This window comes from Anser anser (assembly GCF_964211835.1).
Source record: "Anser anser genome assembly, chromosome: 4".
Lineage (NCBI taxonomy): Eukaryota > Metazoa > Chordata > Aves > Anseriformes > Anatidae > Anser > Anser anser.
In genome coordinates this window covers 78,707,133-78,729,819 of record NC_139724.1, presented here as the reverse complement: position 1 = coordinate 78,729,819, position 22,687 = coordinate 78,707,133, and the positions used below count along the sequence as shown (strand labels likewise).

The following is a 22,687-nucleotide window of genomic DNA, read 5'->3' as shown; positions in this document are numbered from 1 at the left end:
CAGCTCCTTTCGCTGCCCTCCCAGCAGCAGGGAACGAGCCCCGGGCCAGCTCCTGCCAGTGCCTGGGGGAGCCAGCAAGGTGGGTGCTGCCAGGCTCGCAGGGGACAGCCAGCCCATGCCACGCAGCTGCCACCTGCGGCCAAGGGCCCCTGCTCACCCGTGCTGGCCCCAGGCAGCCCCACGGAGGGGCAGGAGCCAGGCCTGCGGGAGCGTGGCCTGGGGAGGGGGGTGGCCCAGCGTGGGGCATTGCTGTGGGGAAGCACTGGGTGCTGCAGCCAGGCCCAGCTGGAGTCAGGGACGGAGGCGGGTTTGCAGAGAATTATCTCGTGAGAAGGAAACGAATGACAATGCAATGAATCCCAATCCTTTTTTAGCATCAAAGTGAAGCTACAGACCTGAAGTGTCCCTGCTGAAGGCCGGCACACAGCAGGGTCAGCAGCACCTGCACATGGGGCAGCCTTGCAGGCGTGTAGCAGCAGTGCTGCAGAGACACTCCGGTCACCAGCTGCCCGCGTGGCCGAGCGGGCACAGCTCGCCTGCAGAGCTGGGATCAAGCCTCTGCTCGCCGTGCACGGCTGCTGCCTCAGCCCCAGCCAGGCCCGCTCCCAGACCAAGCGGTGCCAAAGCCGGGGCTACCACAAGCCCACCCGCAGCTCCAGGTGTCGCCGTGTGTAGTGCCACAGAGCCCGTCTGGGCAGGCACACTGCTCACAGGGGGCAGGAGCAGCTCGTTCCTTCTCGGGGCCCTGGGGGGCCATTTTACACGCAGCAGCCGCAGTGGATGTCACCCACCATCGCCGCAGGGCTGCATGAGCCTTGCACCTCATTGCCCCGGGGTAAGGCCGGCAATGCCCCAGGGGCGATGTGGTGCAAGGCAGGAAGGATGGGAGGAAACTTTCGTATGAGCCAGTCTATGCTAGGGATCTGACGAGATTAGTTCAGTCATCCGAAAGCAGCTGTTCTGGTGGCTGCTGGCATTAGATCGAGGTGAACTCCCCGCACCGCTGCTACACTTTGTTCGAGGGAAGCCGTATTTACATTTAAATTACATTACCGGGGAGCCGTACAGCCAGACCCTGCTCCACGTACGGGTGTGATCTGTCTGGTGGATGGCACGTGCACGTGGAACAGACCCAGGGGCAGCCCAGCACAGCACACGGTCCCTTGCGCAAATCCACCGGTGGGTGCGGACACGAAGGACCCTGCTCGCTGACAGCGCCCGGCCGGGCCACGGCCCCACCACGGGGCCGCAGCCCCACCGCGGGCCCGGCAGCTCCCGGAGCCGCCGCACGGCCCCGGCACCGCCCCAGCACCACGGGAGCCTGGGCGCACACGAGAGCCGCGGGGACGGGCTCGGAGCCGGCGCAGCGGCTCCGTGGTGCCCGGGGGACGCCGACCAACCGCGCGGGGCCTGGCGCAGCCCCTGCCCACCGCTGCGGCTGCCGCCTCCCGGTACCCCCGCCCGGCGCTCCCCCCACGCCTGCGCCCCGCTGGTCCCCTCCCGGAGGCAGGGCCCTTCCCAGCCCCGCTCCAGCCGCGCCGGGGCCCCGCGCTGCGGGCTCGGGGGCGGCGCCCCGGGCGGGGCCGGGCTGGGGGCAGCGGAGGCTCCGGGGCGCCCCGCGGCGCGGCAAAGCCCGGCGGCCGGCGGGGGCTGCGCGGGGCCGGGGCCGCGCCCCCGCTGGGCGCTGCCCGGCACCGGAGGCGGCCGCAGGGACGCGCGGGGCAGCGGCGCGGGGCGCAGCGGGCTCCATCCCCGCCGCCCGGGGGCACCGCCCGGGGCTCCCGCCCGGCCCCGCCGCCGCGGGGCTGCCCCGGCCCCGCCCCGCCCGCCGGCTCCGCCTCCCGGTACCGGCGAGCCCGCGCGGCTCCGCCCCGGCCGTGCCCCGCGCACGCCGCCCCGCGCCGCTGCCGCCCCGCGCCCGCCGCCGCCGCCGAGCAGCAGGTACCGGGCGGGGAGCGGGGCGCCGGGGAGGGGGGCGGCGGGGCCGGGCCGGGCCGAGCCGAGCCCTGCGGGCATCGGCCCTGCAGCGCCCGCTCGCTGCGCCGGGGCCGGGAGCCGGGGCGCAACGGGGAGCGCCGGGGCCGGGAGCCCCGGGGCGGTACGGGCAGCCTAGGGCCGGCACCGGGACCCCGGGGCAGCGCGGGGACCCGCGGTCGGGAGCCGGGCGCGGCAGCCCACGGGATGCGCGGGGGCCGGGGGGGCCGGAGGGGCCGGGGGCGCGGTGCCGGCTCGCCCGGCAGGGAGCCGCGGTGCCCGGGCGGCCGTGCCCGTTCCTCCTCGCCGCCGGAGCGCGGAGCCCGGCCCCGGGCAGCCCCGGCTTCCCGTGCCGCGGGGGTCGCAGCGCCCCCGGGGCTCCTCTCGCCTCTGCCCCGCTGGCTGGGGAACGGCGGGGGGCACGGTGCCCGCGGCACCCACACCCCGCGCAGAGGTGGCCGGTGGCACCCGCACCGAGCACCCTGCTGAGGCCGTGCCGGGGTCCCTGGGGGCACGTGGCCGTGCTGGGGGCTGTGGCCGAGGGGACAAATCCGGTGCTGGGCGCTGCCGCGTTAGAAGGGCTGAAGACCCCCAGGGTCTGGTCCCTGCACCGCAGCCCTCCTGCCCTGCCACCCCCCAGTTCGTGGCACCTCCGCTCGCAGACCGACTCCTGCGGGAGACGTGGGCATGGAGCCGGGCTCCAGCAGCAGCCTGCCTGGCTCACTGCTGTCCCTCGGTTGGAGACACGTCCGTCAGCCAGAGCCGTGTTTGTGTTTGACACGCGCACACACATGATCCCAGGGATGTCACTTTCGGTACTGCACGCTGCGCTGATGCCGGCCGCGGGTACGGCTGCTGGCGCTGGAGGGATTCAGCCCACGTTGCTGCCGGCAGCTCCCAGCGCCGTGTCCTGCACACAAGGCCTTTGTGTCTGCCGGCAGGGCTTCGGCAGCTGGGGCAGTGGGAGTGGGGCCGGGGCAGCCGTAGCCGCAGCCCGTGAAGTACGAAGGCACAGCTCTTGGGGACTGCTCGAGTCCCTCTCCTCCCCGCAGGAGTGCACGCGGAACTGAGTCGGAGCTGCAGCTCCTCGCAGAGGCACACAGGGAGTCAGGAGAAGGGGTCTCCACGGAGCCGTTTTTTCTGATCAGAGCACGAGGTGGACACGTGTGAGTAATCGCTGGGACCCGGCTTTGTGGCTGTGTGCCCGGAGGGGGATAGTGAGTGTCCGTGTGCCCGTGGCGGGGCAGGGTACTGCTTGCCAGCCTGCAGCTGCCGGCGCCTCCCAGGGCACAGGAACAAGCCCTCTGGGACAGCCGGGGATGCCAGGGTCCGCTGGCTGTCCCCCATCACTGGTGGCCTGCCTGAGAAGGGGACCAGGAGCTGCCCAAGTCCCTCCTGGGCTTGGAAGCAGCTCCAGGCAAGAGCTGGCTCAGGCTGGCAGCCCTGGTCTTGTCCTGGCAGGTTTCACATCTGCTGGGAAGTGCTCAAAATCCTTCCCGTGCGCTTGGAGGAGCAGAATGGATTTAAACACAGAAGCTCCTTTAGACTGAGGTTATCTTCTTAACAAATTATAGTTATTATAATTATTTAATAGTATGGTACTGTTCAGAGGCCACAAATAACTATGGGTTCATTTGCTTGTGTAGTAACAATACTTCAGTCATAACCAGTGCTTTTGGACGGTGTCTGTCTGGTGTGCTTACAGTGGCAGTCCGTACCACCCTGGCTGCTTTGTGGGTTGGGAAACCGAGGCACGCAGCAAAGACACTTGCTAATTCCTAAATTCCCCTGGTAGCGAGTGTTGTCTAAGGCGCATAAAGATAAAGGGGGGCCGGCTGCTAGATGGCATTGGAAATCCACTTAAAGGCAGGAATTTGTATTCTGAGATGACGTTCTCCGCACTGGTGCTGGGAAGCTGCAGCCGCAGAGGCCTCCTGCTCCCGCTGCCCGTGCGGCAGCGCCGCTGCCAGGGCTGCAGCCTGCAGACGGTGCGGCAGCGGGACGGGGGCACCGGTCCCCGTGGGGACGTGGGCTTGGAGCTGCAGGGGCAGCGGGGCTGTGTGCCCCCCTGTGGGGCTGCGCCAGGCTCCCCGGGACAGGTGCACGCGAGGCGGGGCATTGTGGCCGTCTGCCCGTGAACTGATGGGCGGCAAAACCTTTCTAGCTTTTTCCAGAAATGTGCTTTGTGGACAGCTTGTGGCTTTCTAATAAAATTCCTGGCATGTGAAGGAGCACATCCAGTCCCCGTCTGCCGGGGCTCCCCAGCCCGCAGGCTGCTGGCTGGCGGCGTGGCTCCAGATGGAGAGCGGAGCCCGGTTCTGCAAGGGGTGACATGCTTCTCCCCGGGAAGGTGCGGAGCTGTGCTATGTCTTGTGATGAGCTGTGTCTCCTGTGACCACGAGCCTTCAGGCCATGTCCTATTTTGTTTGTCCTGTAATTACTCTGGGGACAGCCTCTGCCGGAGGAAGCACCGGCCGAGCCTGCCTGCTCTCGAGGCCAGGTCTCCGTGTCAGGTGTTTTCCCCGTGTCCGTGCACCTGCACGAGGTGTCTCTGAGACTCAGAAGAATGCGATGTGCCCACACCACATTTGCTGGGAAGGAAGCAGACAAAGGGGGTGCCGCCTTCTTCCCAAGGTGGTCTCTTCTGTAGCCTCTAGGAAAGTCAGCCAAGTAGTGCTGCGCAGCCCAGGAGCTGCAGGCTGCATGGGAGATGCTCACGCCTCCCACTGAGGAGGTTAAGGAAAGCCTCGGGATGTAAAACAAACTCCTAATCTCCTCCTGCTCTGTACAGGCTGTCTGCGTGGTCTGCCCGTGTTCCCCTGGGCAGGTCACTCTGCCTCTTCATGTCTCATTTGAAATGGTGACAGTAGCGCTCCTCTGCATTGCAAAGAGGTGGGAACGAAAGCAAGTCACAGCAAGAACACAGCCACTACTGCCACGACAGCCGTATTGGCATCCATGGGAGACAGAGGAATAATTTGGCTTCCACAGGCTTCTAAAGGCTTTCTCCAAAGGCTTTGCATCTTGCTGCATCTCCTGGCCACATCGTTTCCACCTGACAGCACCAGCGTAACTGCAGTTGAAAGAGGGAAGCACGATGTAACGGTGAGGCGACGGCCTCTGGGTGCTGGGAGGGCGTTGTTGCTTCTTCATGGGGTTTGGTGTCCTTTTTGCCAGGCACTGGCCGTGGGACCCATGCAGGGGCTGCAGAAGCCTCGGGCAGCCCTGGAGAGGTGTTGGGGCCTCAGGGAGCACCCGGGCTGGGCTGGGGGCTCCTGCCTTCTCCTGGGCCCTGGGGCTGGGAGAGTGACTCATTTTCCTGCAGAGCTCTTCAGCCAGTGACCTAAATAAAGATGCGTGCAGATCCCTTGGCTCGTGCGAGCTGCCACTTCCACCAGGCACCTGCTGTCACAGAAAAGGGACCTTTGTGCCAGCAACGCTCCTCTGGGGCACCCGAGTGGCGTCTGCAGTGAGTGTGCGTGGTGGTGTGAGTCTTTCAGGGCGCTGCCCCAGCTCAGGGAATTTGCTGTCCTCAGATGGAGCTGTGTGGGTGTTTCCAGTAGAGCCATGGAGGTGCTGGAGCAGAGCGCAAGACCTTGCCTTGGGTGCAGGGGGGGGAGAGGTGTTCAGCCCCCATGGGAATGGGTGAAGCTGTGGGGATGACGGGAGGAACGGGGAGCTGGCCTCGAGGGCGCGGGCAGGGCTGCCCCTGCTCACCGCCGCCAACCTGCGCCATGGAACGGGCCTGCGTCCTCACGGCAAAGCACACGGGCTCCGAGCTGAGGAGGGAGAAGAGCTGTTCAAGCAAAGCACGGTACTGGCACAAGCACAAACGGATATAAACTGGCCGTGATTAAGTGCCTGCAGGAAATTAGGAGGTCTGCATGCCTCCAAACAGCCGGGTGCTGGAAGAGCCTCCAAGAGCAGCCGCGAGGGCAGGGCACGCGCTGGCTTCGTGCTGGTGCTGCCCCTGCGAGGAGCTGGGGTTTGGCATTGCTGGCTGCTGAGGAGACGCTCTCAGTCCTCCACCCCCGTGTCCCGTGGATGCTCCATGCCGAGTACAAACGTGCCGAGTCGTCTTGGAGCCAAAATGGGATTAAGTCCTGCTACCGGCTGGTGTATCGAGAACCTGGCTCCTGCCTGGTCGTCGGCTGTGCACAAATGCCTCATCCTCTGTTTCCTCCTGTGCTTGCCATAGCACCTCATCCCCTTTCAGAGATCAGGGACAGCAAAGGTTTTGTCCCAAGAGGAACCGTTGTACCCAGTAGTGGAGCTGGGTAATTAGCTGTTCTCTTCTGCAGCTCCAGAAGAATATGACTTCCTCTCTCATAAATCTAATCTCCCAGCTTCCTGCGTCTTGAGGAGAAGATTTATGTGTCTGCTCTGGTTTTCCTTCTTCCACAGACGTTGCCAGGAGGAGGAGGAGGTGGAGGATGGGTGGAGAAGGGGCTGGGGCCGGGCAGGATCGCTGCTGGGCACGGGGGCGGCTGGGACCCCGTGGTGGTGCCTGCAGCCCTGGGTCCGGTGGCCAGGGTCTGCCCAGTGGTGTTGGGCTGGTCTCTGCACAGGGCGCCGACGTCGTGGCGTCAGGAGGAAGAGCTGGGCAGGGCTGTGCCGTCCCGGTGCGGGGAGACAAGAGTGGGCAGGCGGCTGGAGGCTGTGCCTCCGCTCTGCAGCATCTCTGGTGGTCGGAGGAGCAGGTGTGAAGCAGGGCTTTGTTCCTCTGAGGCCAACCCTGCAGCCCATGTATCAAGATACAGCATGGGAAGATTTGCTGCCTCTCTTACAAGATTCACCAGCCCATTAATCAGGACCGGCCGGAGCAGCGTCACTGTCGCAGGCCCTCGCTCTCCGGGAGGGACGCGCAGGCCCTGGGCTGCGGGCAGGAGCTGATGGCGCTGGCAAGGTGCAGGGCAGCGATGCACCACCGGGCTCGGGACCCCTGCACCCGGAGCAGAGCAGCAGGTTCGTGGGCTTCAGGACGCCGGGCTGATTCGTGAGTCGGAGCTGGCCGTGAATCCCAGACGTTCGGAGAAAGACTTGATGCGTGTGGGGGCAAGGGCAGCCTGAGCGCTGGGGGCATCGGCACTGCAGTTCGGTGGTGCCGGTGGCCGGGCAGCGGGGAAGCAGCCCGTGTCACTTCCACGGCTCCTGGGTCTCGTTCAGCTGATGGGACATCTGCTCCCAGCTGCACTGAGCATCCAGCTTATCTGGCGAGCCCATCACTGAAGTCCTCATGTCATCTATTGCATTACAGTGGCGTCATCTGATTTTATCGATAAATCATCTGATATGACTTGCTGCTTGTAATTCCCATGTGAACAAGAGGAGAAAAACACTCAGACCTTAAGCAATTGCCAAGATGGAGGATCCACCACCGTCTAAATCCTTTCCGAGTTGCTCTAACACTGGATGACCTCACCTGTCAAGAAAGTCATTCCCCATCTGAACGTGCCGACCGCCAATTTCCAGGCACTGTTTTGTTGCACTTTACCTGCAAGGCTGCAGAGGGGTGCCATTCCCCACAGCAGAGACCCCTCTTTGCAGTGCCTGTTCCTTGCTTCTTGCATGGCACTGTATTTGCTGTTCTCATTCCTTATCCTTCTCTCAGTCTTTGTATAATCTGCAAATTTTATCGGTGCTGACTTTTCTTCTTTGAGGCCGCTAATAGCCAGTGTTAGTGCGGGGCCCCGGCCACCCCTCCACAGGACCTGAGCAGAAGCACGGCTAATTGGTGATGATCGCTGGATGATTATGTCTTGAGACATGCTGGTTAGCCAGTTTTTAATCCATTTAATGTGTGCCACATTGCTTTCGTATCATTCTGCTTTCTTCGTCAAAATGTCAAATGCCTTACAGTGATCTAAGTCTGTTCCATCGAGGCTTTTACCTTCGTCGACCAAACTGGGAATCTCATCAAAACAGACAGAAAATTAGTTTGATGAACCGTGTTTCCTATAACCCTGTGCTGACTGGCACGACTGGTACATGCTGCCATCCTTCATCTGTCATTAATCAAGCTCTGCATCTGTTCCCACCGCTGCCCGCAGAGGCACCAGGCTGGTGGGTCCCCGTGCCCCAGCCCTTCCCAGTGCCTCTGCGCTCAGGGCTCTGCGGGTCCGACGTCCTGCCTGCGCCTGGCTCTCCTGTGGCGTCGGCCACGCCGACACGTCCAGAGCTGCAAGAGGGGAAGGTCCTGTGACACCGTGGCATCCCCACCTCCACGCCTGCGGGAGTGCCGCATGCCGGGGGTGCCCACAGCTCTGGTGGGTTCCTCACCCCCGGGAGCATGGCTGCCCTGCCCTGCCCTGCCTCCTCCACTGCTGCGCACGGGGAGGTCTCCTCGGGGCCAGCCGCAGGACGGGCAGAGCCAGCCTGCCCTCCTCAGTGCGGCTCTGCTGGCAAAGCTGGGAGAGGAACACCCTGAATCCCCGGTGCCTGCCGGCTCCCTGCCCTGCGCACATGGGCAAAAGCAAAGCGTGGGGAGCCCTCCTGCCCCTGCGTCAGCTGCGGGGGGTGCGCAGAGCTGCTCCGCCGCGTTCCACTCCAGGGCGCCCGTGTTTGCTGGGCATGAGGCTGGGGTGCCGGTGTGCGCAGCCCTTACACTCGCTCGAGCAGGGACTGCTGGAGAGCTGCTGGCACAGGGCACCTGAGGACAGCCTCAGCCACCATGCAGGAGCGAGGACAGCTCTCATCCTTCAGCTGTCCCCTCCCCTGTCTGCCTGTATCCCCAGTCCTGGTCATCCCCCTCCAGAGGGGAGCTGCTGCAGTGCTGGGCTCACAGCAGCTTGGCCCTGAAGGGGCTGACTCCGTTTCGGGATCCCAGAAGGGCTCCAGCTTTGTAGCACCACATTACTCAGCAGGGCAAGACCAAGCAAAGCAATCTGTGCCTTGTTTTGCGGAGGGTGGCACCAGCAGGGAACGCTTCTGCTCCTGTGCCTTCAGTCCGGCAGCTCAGGTCCTGCACAAGGTGCCCAGGGGCAGGGAGCTGTGGGCACAGGAAGGCCTGTGGACTGTGGTGCATCGCTGGGAGAGCAGTGCTTGTGTGGGGGCCTGGGTGAGCGTGCAGGCTCCTTGGCATACACCGTCCCGAGCGCCATCTCCCAGTAAACAAGCTTGAAGATAGCAGCTGGAAGACCCTGGTGCGGCTGAGTGCCGCATGCCTGTGCTTCCTGCACAGCCCCTTCCCCGTGGCCCTTTCTGTGCATTCAAAATGTCCCTGGAGCCATGCTTCCAGCTGGATCCATTGGCAGAGCTGTTTCCCTCAGCTTCGGCTCCGGTATAGGGGGTTGCGTGAGGTACAGCAGCCGCTCGGTTACACAGTCCTGATTCAGTCCCACAGCAGGACTCATTAGCACTAGAAGATGCAGGCATGCTGGAAACAGTGCCTGAGCACAGCACTAAATCTGACCGTGCCGTAATGCATATGCAGAGGGATGAGTGGGAGGGTCCTAGCTTTTGGTGTTTGACACCCTTAGAACTGTTCTCCAAATGCAGTTAGTGCATGTATAATTTATAGACTTTTTCTTTGTCCTTGTGGCATGTCTCTGATCTCTCCAGCGGAGCGCGGTTTGGGAGGCAGAGGGTGCCTCAGCGGATGCCCCGCTGACTGACAGCATCGCGTTTGCTGCGCAGGCAGTGAGGTGTCCTGGTCTCGCTCTGCCGTCGGCCGTGGCTTAGCCTGGTCCCCCTGGGAGCCTGCAGGGTCCATGTCTGCCCCCACTGCCTGACTGTGCCAGGAGTGCTCCTGCCCCACGCTCGGCTGCTGGAGTGGCTCCTGGCACCCCTGCCCCATGTCCATTAGCATCCTCATTAAGAAAGTCTCCGGAGCAGGGTGGCCACACAAGCTGTCCTCCAGGAGCGCTCAGGCAGGCTGTGCTGGTGCTGAACCACGTGCAGGAGGACAGTCCAGCACAGAAACGTGCCAGCCCATCCATCCCCTGCCACCGAGCGTGTTTCCCATACTGGCACAGCCATAGCTGGGGTTGCTGGTCCCACGCTGTGGGGCTGGACTGGGTCCTGTGGTCCTGGCAGGCTCTGCCCTGTTCCATGCAGGTGCCTGCATGGCCACTGCCTCAGGCATGCACAGAGCTCGGCTCTCCAGTGAGCTCCCTCCCCTCCTCAGCCTGTTGCTGTCCATACTAACGAGATGCCCCATCCGCCGGCCATGCCTTCGCCGCATCCTGCCTCACAAACACCTCCCGGTGCCTGGGCACAGCTCCAAGACTGGGGAAGGGAAGCGCCAGGCGGCTGGCTGGTGGCGCGTGGAGCAGCATCCCGACTAGTGCTGGGCGAGGGGCGCGGAGGCGTGAGACGTGGGTCCCCCGCACGGGCCAGGCACTGGCTGAGCCTCCTCCTGCTGGGCTCGCCGTGGTCCTGGGGAGGTGCGGGAAATCCGGCACAGCTGGGAAGTTTGCTCGTTCCCAGTGCATGGGGACTCCAGGCTGCTGTGCTGAGTCAGCTGCTTCGGTACAGTCAGAACAAGGCAAGGTGGCGAGCGGGGCCAGGGGTGCCTGTCCGCAGCGAGGGCGAGAGGGCCGTGGGGAGAGCAGAGCTCCCAGCTCGGTGTGCTGCAGCAGCCACGGGGCTGGGGGGGGCTGGGGGCTCCTTGGGCTGCATGGCAGGGTGGACGCCGCCGGTGCCAGCTGCGGGATGCAGGGCACGGCGTGGTGCCAGGGGCACCCACAGCACTGTGCTCCCTGCTCGTGCCCAGGCACCTGTGGGTATCTGCAGACCCACACGGGGTACAGGACAGCAAGCCACGGGGCCAAGCAGCGTCACTCCCTGCCGGGGCTGGCAACTCCAGCTCTGCCCTCCAGTGCCTCCTTCTCACAATGCTGCTTCCCAAAATGAGCCACAAATCCTCTGCGCCAGGGGAACAGGGGCTCCTGAGCAGGGCTCCCAGGCATGTGCCATGTACCTGAGCAGTGCGAGGGGCCGGAAGGGTGGCCAGTGACCACGGTGGACGCAAGAGAGCCAGCTGTGCATGGGGGCCTGGTGTTGGTCGGGGTCAGGGCTGGGGAAGGGGTTTGCCCTGCCTGCGCGGGGAGGAGGCGCTGTGCACAGCTGTGTGCTGGGGGGTCCTCCCTGCGTGGGAGCCCTGCTCGCGGCCAGGGCAGCCTGCCCCAGCGATGCCCATCTCAGAGAGGAGCCCAGCACTGGAAGCTGCCATCTCAGATGCAATACCTGTTCTCCCTCGAGGCCGGTTCTCACATGCCCAAATTGGCTAAATGTCCCCAAGTCACAGCCTTGTCCTGTGCACTGAGCTGCTCTCCCACGCCCGCAGCCCTGCCCCACCTCCAACAGGTGGCACATGCAGGATGGGACCCTGTGCCCCATACACGACGGGTCCTGTGCCCACTCCAGCCAGGTCCCACATAGGTTGGGCACCCCACTCCTTGTCCAGCCCCACGCACAGCAGGTGCCCCACGTGCTGCGGGTGCCCCCTGCCTGTCCATCCCCACGTACGAGCCCCCTGTGCCCAGCACAGCCTGACCTGCTCCTCTGCGCTGTTCCCGTCCCGTCCCACTGTGCCCCTGCAGCACGGGCTGCCTGCTCCCAGCGCCCTCTGAACACGAGGTACCAAGCCCCAGCAAGGCAGAGCTATTTTTAACAGCTGCTTCTGCTTGATTTGAGCTGTGAACTTGTAACGTGTTTATGCTAAAGGGGTTTCTTTTTTTCCCTTCTCCTTTTGTGCTGAGGAGGCAGCGCCAGAGATCAAAGCTTGTCTCTTCGCGTTTTGTGATGGCCGCGCTGGGTGGGAGGGTGTGCAGAGGCCGGCGGCTCCGCGGGGCAGCTGGAGACGTCCCCATCCCCATCCACAGGAGGGAGCGGGCAGCAGGGCCGGGGCTCACCTCCTTTCTCTGTCCCTGCAGGTCTGGGAGCCAGGAGCCATGCGCAGGGACGGCTGGTGCCCGGTGCCCTGGGGAGCCCACCGTGGGGGGCACTGAGCCTGGGCAGAGGCGGCGGGACCATGGGCTGCTGGCGCCAGCGGGGAGGCGCGGTGGCGGGCAGGGCCGTCAGGGCGCCAGCGTGCCACGGGCTGTAGGGGCCGTGCGGCGGGTGGCGTGCCCAGCAGCCCCTCGCCTGCCTCCCACACAGCATCCCCTCTCTGCGGCAGCACGGGATGAGGCCGCCCACTGCCCCGGACAGCTCCGGGGACGGGCGCAGCGCAGGGCTCCGAACGCCAGAGCTCGGCCCCGCTGCAGCGCCCCGCCACAGGGCCTCGGCCCCGGGGCCGTGAGCCATGGTCAGCAGGGAGCCCCTTCCTGGGCCGGCCCCCACCAGCGAGGGCGGCCAGGAGAAAGCCATGACGGTGCGCTCGGTGCTGCTCAACCGCGACTCACCCGACATCGAGAGCCGCCTCCAGCGCCGGCGCAACCGCACGCAGCAGGTCCGCTTCAAGGACCTGGTGGAGGGCAGCGCGGAGCAGGCGGGCAGCCCCCCACCAGGGCCCGCAGCCGCCCCTGGCCCCAACACCCCACGTGCCTCGCCGCCCCCCAGGGACGCCCCTGAGCCGGCGGCTCTCTGTGCCTCGCGGCGGAGCTGGCCCCAGGCCCAGCCATGCTCGCTGACGCTGCCCATGCCCAGGAAGGCGTGCGCGAGTGCTGCCATCCAAACCTCCCCCAGCCTCCAGAAGCCCTTCCCAGCCTCCCAGCCCCGCAGTAAGAGTGTCTGCAACGTGGCCGGGGCAGTGGGGCTGCCCACTGCTCTGGGGAGCACCCGCTGCCCGGGGGGCTCCTCGCCCACCCCCTCTGTCCGGGCTGTGCCCCCACACGTGCCCGGCAGCCTCCCTGCGCGTGAGCGTGCCGCCGCCCTCACCCAGCCTGCTGCGGCGTGCCACGCGTCACCGCCACCGCCCAGGGATCCCTGTCCCCCTTATCCGGGCACAGCCGGGTGCCCTGCTGCCAGCTGTACCTCCCCAGCCAAGAGCTGCCCCCCTGAGCCCTGCGCCAGGCCCTGCAGGAACCCCAGGGGCAGCCGGAGGCCCTCCCAGCGCCCGGCCTCTGTGCCCTGCGGCCAGCCCCAGCTGCCCGCTGAGGTGCAGGGGCTCGGCCGGAGCGACTCAGAGCACAGCCTGCCCCGCGGGCGCCTGCTGCCCCAGCCCTCTCCGCATTGCCAGCAGACCCTCCCCACCGCGCACATCCAGGGGCTCCGGCAGCCAGCTCAGGGCACCCCCCCTCGGGACCCCCCACCACCCCAGCACCAGCTCTGCAGCTCGCCATGGGGGGGGCCCTGCTGCACCCTGCCAGCCCCCATCCTACCAGCGCCGGGCTGGCACAGCTCAGCCGCCACACCGGAGAAGACACCAGCTGCGCTTGGCTGTCTGGACACCCATGACGGCATCAGCAGTCGGCTACGGGCCACCGATCCCGGGCACGGCCAGGCGGGACCAGAGGGACGTGGGGAGCTGCTGCCCCCAGCCCGGCAGGGCTCTGGCACCGGGACTCAGCTGGGCGGGCGGGTGCCAGAGGCCCCACAGCATGGGCAGCCCTGCCTCACCGCCCAGCAGTCGGAGACGCTGCGCCACGTCCAGGACCTTCTGCAACTGGTGGTTGCAGCCAAGGGGCCAGCGGCAGCGCCGGCGGGGGACGAGCACGCCCGAACATCTCAGGGACAGGGCCCTGCAAGGGCGCAGGGGGACCTGCAGTCCCAGCTGCAGTCGCTGGAAGGGGTGCTGGAGACCAGCCAACAAACCATCCGAGTGCTGCTGGACGTCATCCAGGACCTGGAGAAGAAGGAGGCCCAGCGGGACGGGTGAGCAAGCGCAGGTGGGGAGCGGGGGGCCAAATGTCCTTTGGGGGCTGTGAATGAAAGACGGGGGTGGCCAGGGCCCGTGTCAAGAGCTCGGTCTCTGGTGCTGCCGGTCTGTACCACAGGAATGGCCCCCACTGCCTGTCCTGCCCATCCCTGCTCTGTAGGCCAAGGGCAGGGCATCCCCCGGGCCAGTTTCCTTGGCCTCGTTTGTGTTTTGCAGTACCAAGCGCTGGCCGTGGCTCGGGATATTCCCGTTAACAACTTGCTAGGATTTCCCTGGGTCGGCCGCCAGCAAGGCAGAGGCTCCCGTGCTGGGAGCCTGCCATGCCTGGCTGGGGGGCACAGCCCAGGGGGCTTGGCAGGGTTTGGCACGCTCTGCCTGTTAACGAACCGTCTGTGTCCGAGGTGGCCCAGAGCACTGGTGCCTGGTGATGGGGATCATCGCCTGTGCCGGCTGCAGGTGGCATCGCAGGTAGGGCTCCGCTGTGCTTCAGTTGCGTGCGGCAGCCCAGGGCACTGGGACGGGACAGCTCATTAGCTCGGCAGCTCGTTAGTTTGGCCTCATGCTGGCAAGGGGCCGTGCCTGGCACATGCACCAAGCCAGGTGCGCGCCATGGCAGCGAGCTCAGGGAGGCAGGGGGCACCCGGCGTGAGGTCCTGCCCTGCCAGATGGGCACCTCCTGCGGGTCCTGTCCCTCCCGCCTGCACAAGTGTTTAATTGTTTAACCAAATTAAGTGGCTGCTAAATCATTTCTTCCACTTACAGCTAATAATAGTAGTAAGGATCCCACAGAACAGTTAATGAGAGTGCGAAGGCAGGCGGGGAGCTCAGACCGGGCCGTGGTGCTGAGCTCCCCCTGCGCAGCATCCCCTGCACGCCCTGGCGCCCTGCCTGGCCTCGCTTCTCGGGGCTGCGCGGGGGCTGCTGCCTGTGCTGGGCGGGGGGCGTGGGCCAGGGGTGCCCCTGCTTGTGGGGCTGCCCCCAGAGGCGCCCAGCCGGGCAGGGCTGTGTCCCAGCCTGGCTCGGCACGGGCGAGTCCAGAGCAGAGCCCATCAAAAGGGCAGATCTGATCCCACTGTCGGAACTGAGTTTGTCTGCTCAGGAAGCTGATTTAGCTTCACCGTGGGGAGCTTAATTAAGATCTCGGCTCCATATACTGTTGCAGTCAAATGAGCAAACGCTGCCCAGAGACATAAGGAATGGAGTAGGAAATCACATAAAAGATTTTCCTAGTGTCCTTCTGCTGAGGAATAGCCTGGCCTTATTTGCCACGGGTCAGCGTCCCGGCAGACATGCGGGTGGCCCCGAGGCGCCGCGCGCAACCCAGCACTGCCACCAGCCCCAGCACTGCTCGCCCCGTATATGCAGCCTCACAGGGTCCGGGTGTCTCCCAGCAGCAACTTCCCGAGCCAAACGTCTGTCCCCACGTTAGATCTCACCCTGACAGAAAGGCGCAGTTTATACAACATTAGGTACACGCATATGCACACCTTTTATATATGCATATAAAAGGTATCATGATCTAATTTATGTGCTAACAGTATAATCCCAATTGTAATATATAATTTGGTGCATTAAAAGACCTAGTTTCCGAGGGCTGAGAACAATCATTATCAAGGTCGAGTAAGAGGAGAATGATTCAAGCAGGAGGCTGCGACTGGTATTTGGGACAGGGGGTGTTTTCTCAGCTGTCCCCCGAAAAGCCGCAGCCTGCACTGCCTGAGGGGCAAAGGAGGTGAGGAGGAGGCAGCTGCTAGGGTGACCGATGGCCTTTAGGGGGGCCCTTTCCCCACAGCTCTGAGAGCAGCTGGTGCCAGGGGCTGGAGCTCGGTGCTGCACAGGGAGATGCCCCAGGGAGCTGCTGAGCTCCGGCAGGGCAGCAGGGTGCAGCTGGCCGAGGATGCATCGGGGCAAGTGTTTAGCACTAGCAGCAGAATACCATTTTCTGCAGAGATCCGGGAGGAGGACTGGCTTTGGGGCTGAGCTGACCTTTGGGGCTCATCAGCCAGCTCTGCTTTGTTCGAGTCCCATGCACCTTCCCTGGAGGAGGCTGCTTCTTTGATACAAAAGCTTCAAAAAGAGAGAAATCCTAAGTCCAGCGTAGGCTGGCGATTAGGCTGGCACATCTCCCTCTGCCCATCTGTCAGGGCACTGCTGTGTGCTGTGAGTGCTCCCCCCCAGTCCCCACGCTGCCCATGGCCCCGCTCCCTGCGTGGTGCTGTGCGTGGGGAGATGCATAGTGTCCTGGGGTGTCCCTGGGCATGAGGTACAGCTCTGGGGTGGTGATAAAATGAGGCTGACAGAGTGCAAAGGATTCAGGGCTTCTGCCATGCCTGCCTGGTTTGCAACCAACCGAGAAATCTACTGAGCTGAGAGGCACCGTGCTTGGCCCGGCATCAAAGGGCATCGCACAGAGAAGGAGAGGAGCAGGGATCCTGGGAGCAGAGGGGCCCCTGACCGGTGTATGTCGGCCGGTGTACGTGCTGTGGAGCAGCTGAGGGCCTGGGGGAGGCACGGGCACCGAGGTCGGGTCTCCAGGCTCACGGCACTTGTGCTCTGTTGCAGGCGACACTCGTACCGGACAGGGCAGGACATTGCCAACTGCGGGACCTGCCGGGACTGTGCCTGCATCATCTACAGGTACGAGGCAGCTCTGCCACCCTGGGGGTGTTCCCGGTGGGGCCCCTGCTCTCCTCCATCCCGATTCCAGGTATCACACTCCTGGCGTGGCTACGAGGCAGAGCAGGGCAAGTCCCAGCTCTCGGGGGGGGACACGGCACCGACAGTCGCAGCTGTTCCATGGCGCCCCGGCCCCGCCGTGCTGCCTGCCCCTCGGGCAGAGGCAAGCAGTGCTGGTGTGCCAGAGGAGGCTCGCACGACATGAGGGACGATTGCGGCACTATGAGACACCTGGGTGCAAGGTGCAGCACCTCCCTGCCTGCCTCCAGACACCCCGCGGGCACCCCAGGGACAGGAGGGGTGCTTAGGGGCAGAGCTGCAGCTGCTCAGTGCCGGTGCTGTGGCTGCTGCCCAGGGCAGCGTGCCCGTCCCCGTGCCGGGCTCAGCTCACCGCTGCCAGACCTCCCACAGCACGCGGCTGCCGTGGCCCCGGTGTGGGCGCAGGCACCGCACTGCTCCGAGCCTGCTCCTAGCATGGCCACAAGGCCAGGGCTGGGTCCTGGTGTCCTTGGGTCTGAACCTGGGCCCTTTGTCACTGGGGGGGCAGCTCTGGCTTCCCCTCCCGGATGCTGTTTGTTTCACAAAGGACAGTGGGCTGGCTGGCAGCTGAAAGGAGATCTGCTCTGATGAGGTGACAGGGCATTTATCTTCCCTAAAAGCAACGCGTCGGGGGAAAACCTCCTTACAGGAGTGATGGGCTTGCCAGCTCTGAGTCTGGGCTGTGTCATGTCCCTGCGTGAATTCACGCAGATGCTGCCGTTGGGTGCTGGTTGTGCTGGGGAAGGCACCCGTCCCATGTCACTGCCTGAGGCTGCTGGGGGACAAGTGCCCCTAGCAGTGTCCCCGGGCTGCCTCACCCCTGCCATGCCAGGGCCTCACCATGGTGCAGGACCACAGTGCCTTGGCTCTGCTTCCCCAGGGTCACGGAGTGTGCACAGGAGCCCCGCTGCACTGCGTTGGGTGCCTGGGACGCGTGTGCTCTCCTTGGGCGTCTCAGGGCCAGGGGTGCCCCAGCTCTGTCCCCGCTGCGCCCCAGCACCCTCACACCACTGCGGCACTGCTGGGGCCGTGTCTCTTGTTCCCGGCTTATTTACGCCAGAGCCAACAGCCAGCTCCCCCTCCTTAGCTCATGGGGGCCTTCAGTGCTAATTGGGACTGACGAGCCTGTCTCCACACGGCACTGCGGCTGGGAGATGTCACCGCTGCGGGAGGTGGCTTCCTGTAACAGCCAGGCTCCTGCTGAGGGCTCCCGCTGGGTCTAGCTGCCACCTACGTGATGGGAAGAGGCTCCGGTGGGACATGGGGTGGGGGCAGAGTGGGGTGGGACAGGGGCAGGGGGGCACCACCGTGGGCAGACCCCGGCCAGCAGCAGTGCAGCCTCTCGCCTGGGGGCTGTGACTGAGCACCTCACGAGGGGGACGCAGGCAGGGGGACAGAAGGTGGATCCCCTGTGGCGGATGATGAGGATGAGGACGGGTAGCCCGAGAGCATGGAGGGGAGGGGCTGCAGGGGTTCTGGCTGCGCTGCGAGCACCTCCCGACCTTCCCCTGCATGCGAGGGACATCGGCGTCAGCATGCATCCACCATTTCAAAGGGTGCTGCCAAGTGTGGACGGGGGCCTGGTTGCGGGAGAGTTCCCCAGCAGTGTGATGGAACCTGTGGGGAATTACCCTTGCAGCAAGCACGTGCACCCTCCCTTGGAGCCCTGGAGCCCTGTTAGAGGCAGCTGGGGACAGTGGGTGTCCTGATGGCAGGCAGTGACACGAGCTGCCAGCACACCACACAGGAGCTTGCTGGGGTCCCCGTGTGTGGGGCGGCCAGGCCACGTGCGTGGTGGCGGCAGAGGCAGCAGCACCTTGCTGATCGGCGGGGAGGCGGCTGGTTGGAGGTCGAAGCGCTTTCTGGGTGAGGAAGCATTACAGCACGTGGCTGCCAGCTACTTGCCTGTGGGTGCTGCAGGGACAGTGGCAGGGATGTGCAGGAGACCTGGCGCCAGTGGTGGGTGATGCAGCCCCCCCTTCCCTACCCAGACCCATGGCACCCGCGTGCCTTGCGTGACGAGCGGTGTCAGAGCCAGCAGTGAAGGCCTTGCATGCCTGGTGCCGCGGCTGCACTGGGCTCAGGGGAGAAGGGCACCGGGGGTCTGTAACATCAGGGCTGGGTACAGCCCTTCTCCGGGGGTGCTCAGTGCTAACCAGGGTCCCACAGACCCTGGACCCCACCTCGTATCTGCTCCAGTCCCCAGCTTGGGCTGGTGGCCGGCTCCTGCCCCAGGCAGGTCAGCACCCACAGGGTTTTGCTGCGGTGGCAAAGTCTCAGCATTTCTTATTCCGAGCCAGGGCCGCTCCTCCAGCAGGAGGGGTCCCCACGTGCTGCGGCGTGGTGCCACGTGCCCTGCTGCAGACCACGGGCAGGACAGGACGGCTGTCTGGGATGGGGACGGGTCCTGCGCCTGCCCCTGCTCTCAGAGCCCCAGAGGGTGCGGGCAGTGGGCAGCAGCTGGCTGCGGGATGAGCCAAGGGCCTGCCGGCAGGACCAGGGCCCCGGGGCAGGGCCGGCATCCTCTTCGGTCACCGCTGAGCCGTGCCCACGGGTCAGGGGCTGGCAGGGACCCGCAGGAAGGGAGCCTCAGGGCGCTGGGACCTGGGGGCACAAGGACTGGGGCGCAGGCGGCCCTGTGGGCGCAGGGCGGCGGCGAGCGATGCCCTCTCACGCGGCCCCTTCTCCCCGCAGCGTGGAGCACGACTTTCGGCAGCAGGAGGGCCGCTTCCAGAGGGTGCTGAGCCACATCGAGGGTGAGGCGGCGCAGAGCTCCCCCATGGCAGGGCCCGTCCCGCCGGCCAGGCAGGAGCCCTCGCCGGTGACCAGGCTGCCTGCGAAGCTGGACTCAAAGAAATCGAGGCGCAAATGCTTCTGGTTCCTGTAACCGGTGCTGCCGAGGGGCACGAGCGCCCCGCGCCCATGAGGACCAACCCAGCTCTGACGCTGCACAGGCTCCTTCCTCCTCTCCCTCCCTCTGATGTTAGGGTTTGGGTAGCACCAGCTTTTATATTTTTAACTGTTCAGTTTAATGTAATGAAGCCCCTGTGTAAATAAGAGGTGAGGGGAACAGCTGCTGTATTTAATGAGAAACCAATAAATTCTAGGGAGACGCTATTTTCGTTACATCCTCTCCCAGCTGTGCACTTCTGTTCTGGACGAGGATGGGTGCAGCGGGCGCTCCCCATGCAGGGCTGTGCAGCCCCCCCAGCCCCATCTCCTCCCCGCAGGCCCTGCTGCTCCGGGTCTGTCCCGGCTGCCAGCAGCTCCACGGCCCTGCAGGAGGCCCTACAGAGTTCCCCCCCAGGTCAGAAACACCGGGGGGTCTCCTGCACCCAGGGGCCGGAGAGAGGAACCCTGTCCCTGCCCCGTCTCAGGTGGGAGGCTGGGCTGGGGTCCCAGGGATGCCAGTCTCCTCCTGCCAGCTCCTCTGCCTGGTAAGGCTAGGGAGCCTGGGGGGGCTGGGGGGCACCACACGGCCTGTCTGTACCCGGGCTGCTGTGGGACCCGGGCTGCCTCTCCCCATGCAGCCAGGGGCTGGAAATTCCCTCTCCCACCCTTTGCAGCTGGCTGGCAGGGGAAGGTGGCCAGGGCCTCCCCGGCTGCAAGATGCGCTGGCTAATTACAGGCAGGCAGAAATTAGCAGCTCAAATATTCCAGCCTCTGCAAGGCTGCCCACGAGAGGAGAATCTCAGCGTCAGTTTAATGAGGGTCCTGGATGAAAGCGGCTGGCGGCAGCGGGTGGTGAGCGCATGCTGAGCACGGTGCAGTGAATGCTCCCTGATGCTCCCCACAGCTCCCTGGCCACTGCCATGCTCTGGAGACCCCTGCGAGCTGCAGAGCCTCAGGGGGCGAGGGCTGCATGGAGCCTGGGGCCAGGCACACCATCTGCACGCAGAACTGGGGGCTCACAGCTGAGCCTCAGCTGCTGCCATCCTGCTGGGGGACTGGGCCTGTGGAGCAGAGGACAGCACCTGGCCTGGCCTGGGCAGCCTCTGGCACCCCCATGTTCGGTCATGGAGCCCCTGCAAGCGAGAGGATGGGGAATTCTGACCGGGACATCCCCAGCTGGCACCCAAGGGTACCCCACCAGCACGCACCCAGCACAGGAGCTGGTGTTGCCTTAAAGCCCGTGCCTGTGTCGATGACGTGCCTGGCACTCGTGTGGCCACGGCCCCATGGCACCGAGGGGCCCTCCGCAGTGCCACGGGGCCCGGCCGTGGGAGGTGCTGCAGCGCCCCAGCCTCGGCATCTCAGCAGATCGCTGCTGCGCTGGGGGGTGCCTGCGAGCCCCCCGGGATGGGGCTGAGCCATAAAGACCTGGCAAGAGAGATCAGGCACCTTTCAGTGCCTGAGTTACTGGGACAGAGAACACGGGGAATGCCTTTTTCCAAATCCTCTTCTGATTCCCAGCAGCAGCAGGACGGGGCTGTGGTGGCCTTTGGCACAGGCATGGGTATCCCTGGTCTCCCCCACACCTTTCTGCAGCCACAGCTGCCGGGAGCAGCCTGGACTGGGGGGGCCCAAACACCAGGGTGAGGCCCAAGACTGCAGCAACAGTATGAAAATGATAAACTAAAGTGGGAAAGCTGCTAGACAGCATTTCTGGAGATCAGCAGGGCCAGCACGTGGGAAGAGGAGCAAGCAGTGAAAGTGAGGATCAGCCAAAGGCTTCCTCTCCTTCTCTTCGCCTTGAACATCAGGCCATGCTTCAACACCCGGCGTTCCTCATTATCTCTGTCACAACCCTGGTAGGTAGCTTCAAATAGCTCTTTTTTTTTGCTCTTGCTTCCTCTAGCACTGAATCATGCAGCCTGAGAACAAAGGCTAAATGCAAAATGATACCAAACCCAGCCCTGTAAGCATCTCCTGCCTGAATCGCAAGCAGCAGGAGCTGGCTCTGCGCAGCTGGCACAGCCCTGGTGGCGCAGCCTGGCCCGGCAGCCTGACCTGTCCACAGACTGCTTGCAGCCGGGCGCATATCTGGGGCAGCACCTTGTCAAGTGGAGCCATTTGGGGACAGCAGAGCTGCTGTCAGGGAACAGCCCTGGGACTGGGCAGACCCACCAACGGGGCAGCAGGGGCAGAGCCAGCAAGAAAAAAGCTCCTGTCCTGCCTGCTGGCCATATCACCTCGCTTGCATTAGGTCTTCATGAATGAGAGCCAAGGATGGGACGGCAGAGCTGCAGGCGTATCCCAGCACGATTCCTTAAGCAAAGGGCTGAGCTGCAACTCAGGGTGCTCACACCTCCCCAGGCATGGTGCACAGCACAGCACGTTGTGATGTGGTACAGCACAGTGTGACATGGTACAGCATGGTGTGACGGTGCAGCACGTTGTGAGGTTGTGCAGCACAGTGTGACCTGGTACAGCGCAGCATGGTGTGGCATGGCACAGCACATTGTGATGTGGTACAGCACAGTGTGACATGGTACAGCACAGTGTGACATGGTACAGCACAGTGTGACATGGTACAGCACGGTGTGACGGTGCAGCACGGTGTGACGGTGCAGCACGGTGTGACCTGGTACAGCGCAGCATGGTGTGGCATGGCACAGCACGGTGTGCGGTGGGACAGCACAGTGTGACGGCACAGCATGGTGTGACGGTGCAGCACAGTGGGACATGGTACAGCACGGCGCGGTGTGGCATGGTGCAGCACGGTGTGACATAGTGCAGCACAGCACAGCATGGCGTGGCATGGCACAGCGCGGCACGGCACGGTATAGCACTTCTCCACTGCTCCACCCCCAAAACGCAGCCAGACCCAGCTGCTCACCCCCTCGCTACCCAGAGCTGTGGGCCTGGCCTGCTCCTCACAGCCTGGTCAAGCATGCTGGGTTTGCCTTCATGCTTCTCTAGGGCACGTGTAAGCCCACACAGGCCAGAGCTGTGCTTCTCTCCTTCATGACTAAATCATTGCAACCAGTGCAGCTGCTCTGCAGGAAGCCTCAGCCAAGCGGCTCTGTGACCTGCCAACCCTTCAGCACAAGGTGGGTGTCCCAGCACATTCCTCCCATGTGCTCCCGGCATGTAAAATGTGAAGGGTCACTGGGTCTGTCACTTGTTTTCCAGAGAATACTGCCCAAACCCCTTCATCTGCTTCCAAAATGTTCTTTCTGCATCACAAACATCCGGCCTGCTCCTCCCAGCACACCCTCCACTCCAGAACCCGCTTCTGGCACGTTTCTTCCCTCCCGTTTTGGGCTTTCTCGTGCCTCCTGCGGTGTTAAATAC

At 64.3% G+C, this 22,687-nt stretch overlaps 2 protein-coding genes across 6 annotated transcripts in view; one reads left to right on the top strand and one right to left on the bottom strand.

Annotated features, from left to right (window-relative positions):
* The window catches only part of LOC310898247 (dedicator of cytokinesis protein 2-like), a 69,840-nt gene that overhangs the window by 13,269 nt on the left and 33,884 nt on the right, over positions 1-22,687 (bottom strand). The gene's annotated exons all lie outside the window — the stretch shown is intronic.
* On the top strand, positions 1,833-19,576 carry LOC310898250 (uncharacterized protein). 5 transcript variants are annotated; one of them, XM_083832903.1, is made up of 3 exons: positions 1,833-1,941; positions 11,850-13,731; positions 16,298-19,287. In XM_083832903.1, exons 2-3 carry the CDS (start codon positions 12,221-12,223, stop codon positions 16,614-16,616), a joined length of 1,830 nt encoding a protein of 609 aa, XP_083689029.1. In that variant the 5' UTR covers positions 1,833-1,941; positions 11,850-12,220; the 3' UTR covers positions 16,617-19,287. The 5 variants fall into 5 exon arrangements, 4 of the variants coding, with proteins under 4 accessions (XP_083689029.1, XP_083689028.1, XP_083689027.1 ...); XM_083832902.1 differs by having other exon boundaries at positions 1,927-1,941; positions 4,766-13,731; XR_014583084.1 differs by lacking the exon at positions 1,833-1,941 and having other exon boundaries at positions 2,037-13,745; positions 16,298-16,372; positions 19,145-19,205.

Excerpts from the sequence above, each read along its gene's own strand:
- LOC310898250 (XM_083832903.1), top strand. The coding sequence starts at position 12,221 with ATGGTCAGCAGGGAGCCCCTTCCTGGGCCGGCCCCCACCAGCGAGGGC. Across the intron at positions 13,732-16,297 it reads AAGGAGGCCCAGCGGGACGG|GCGACACTCGTACCGGACAG; the intron begins GTGAGCAAGCGC and ends GCTCTGTTGCAG.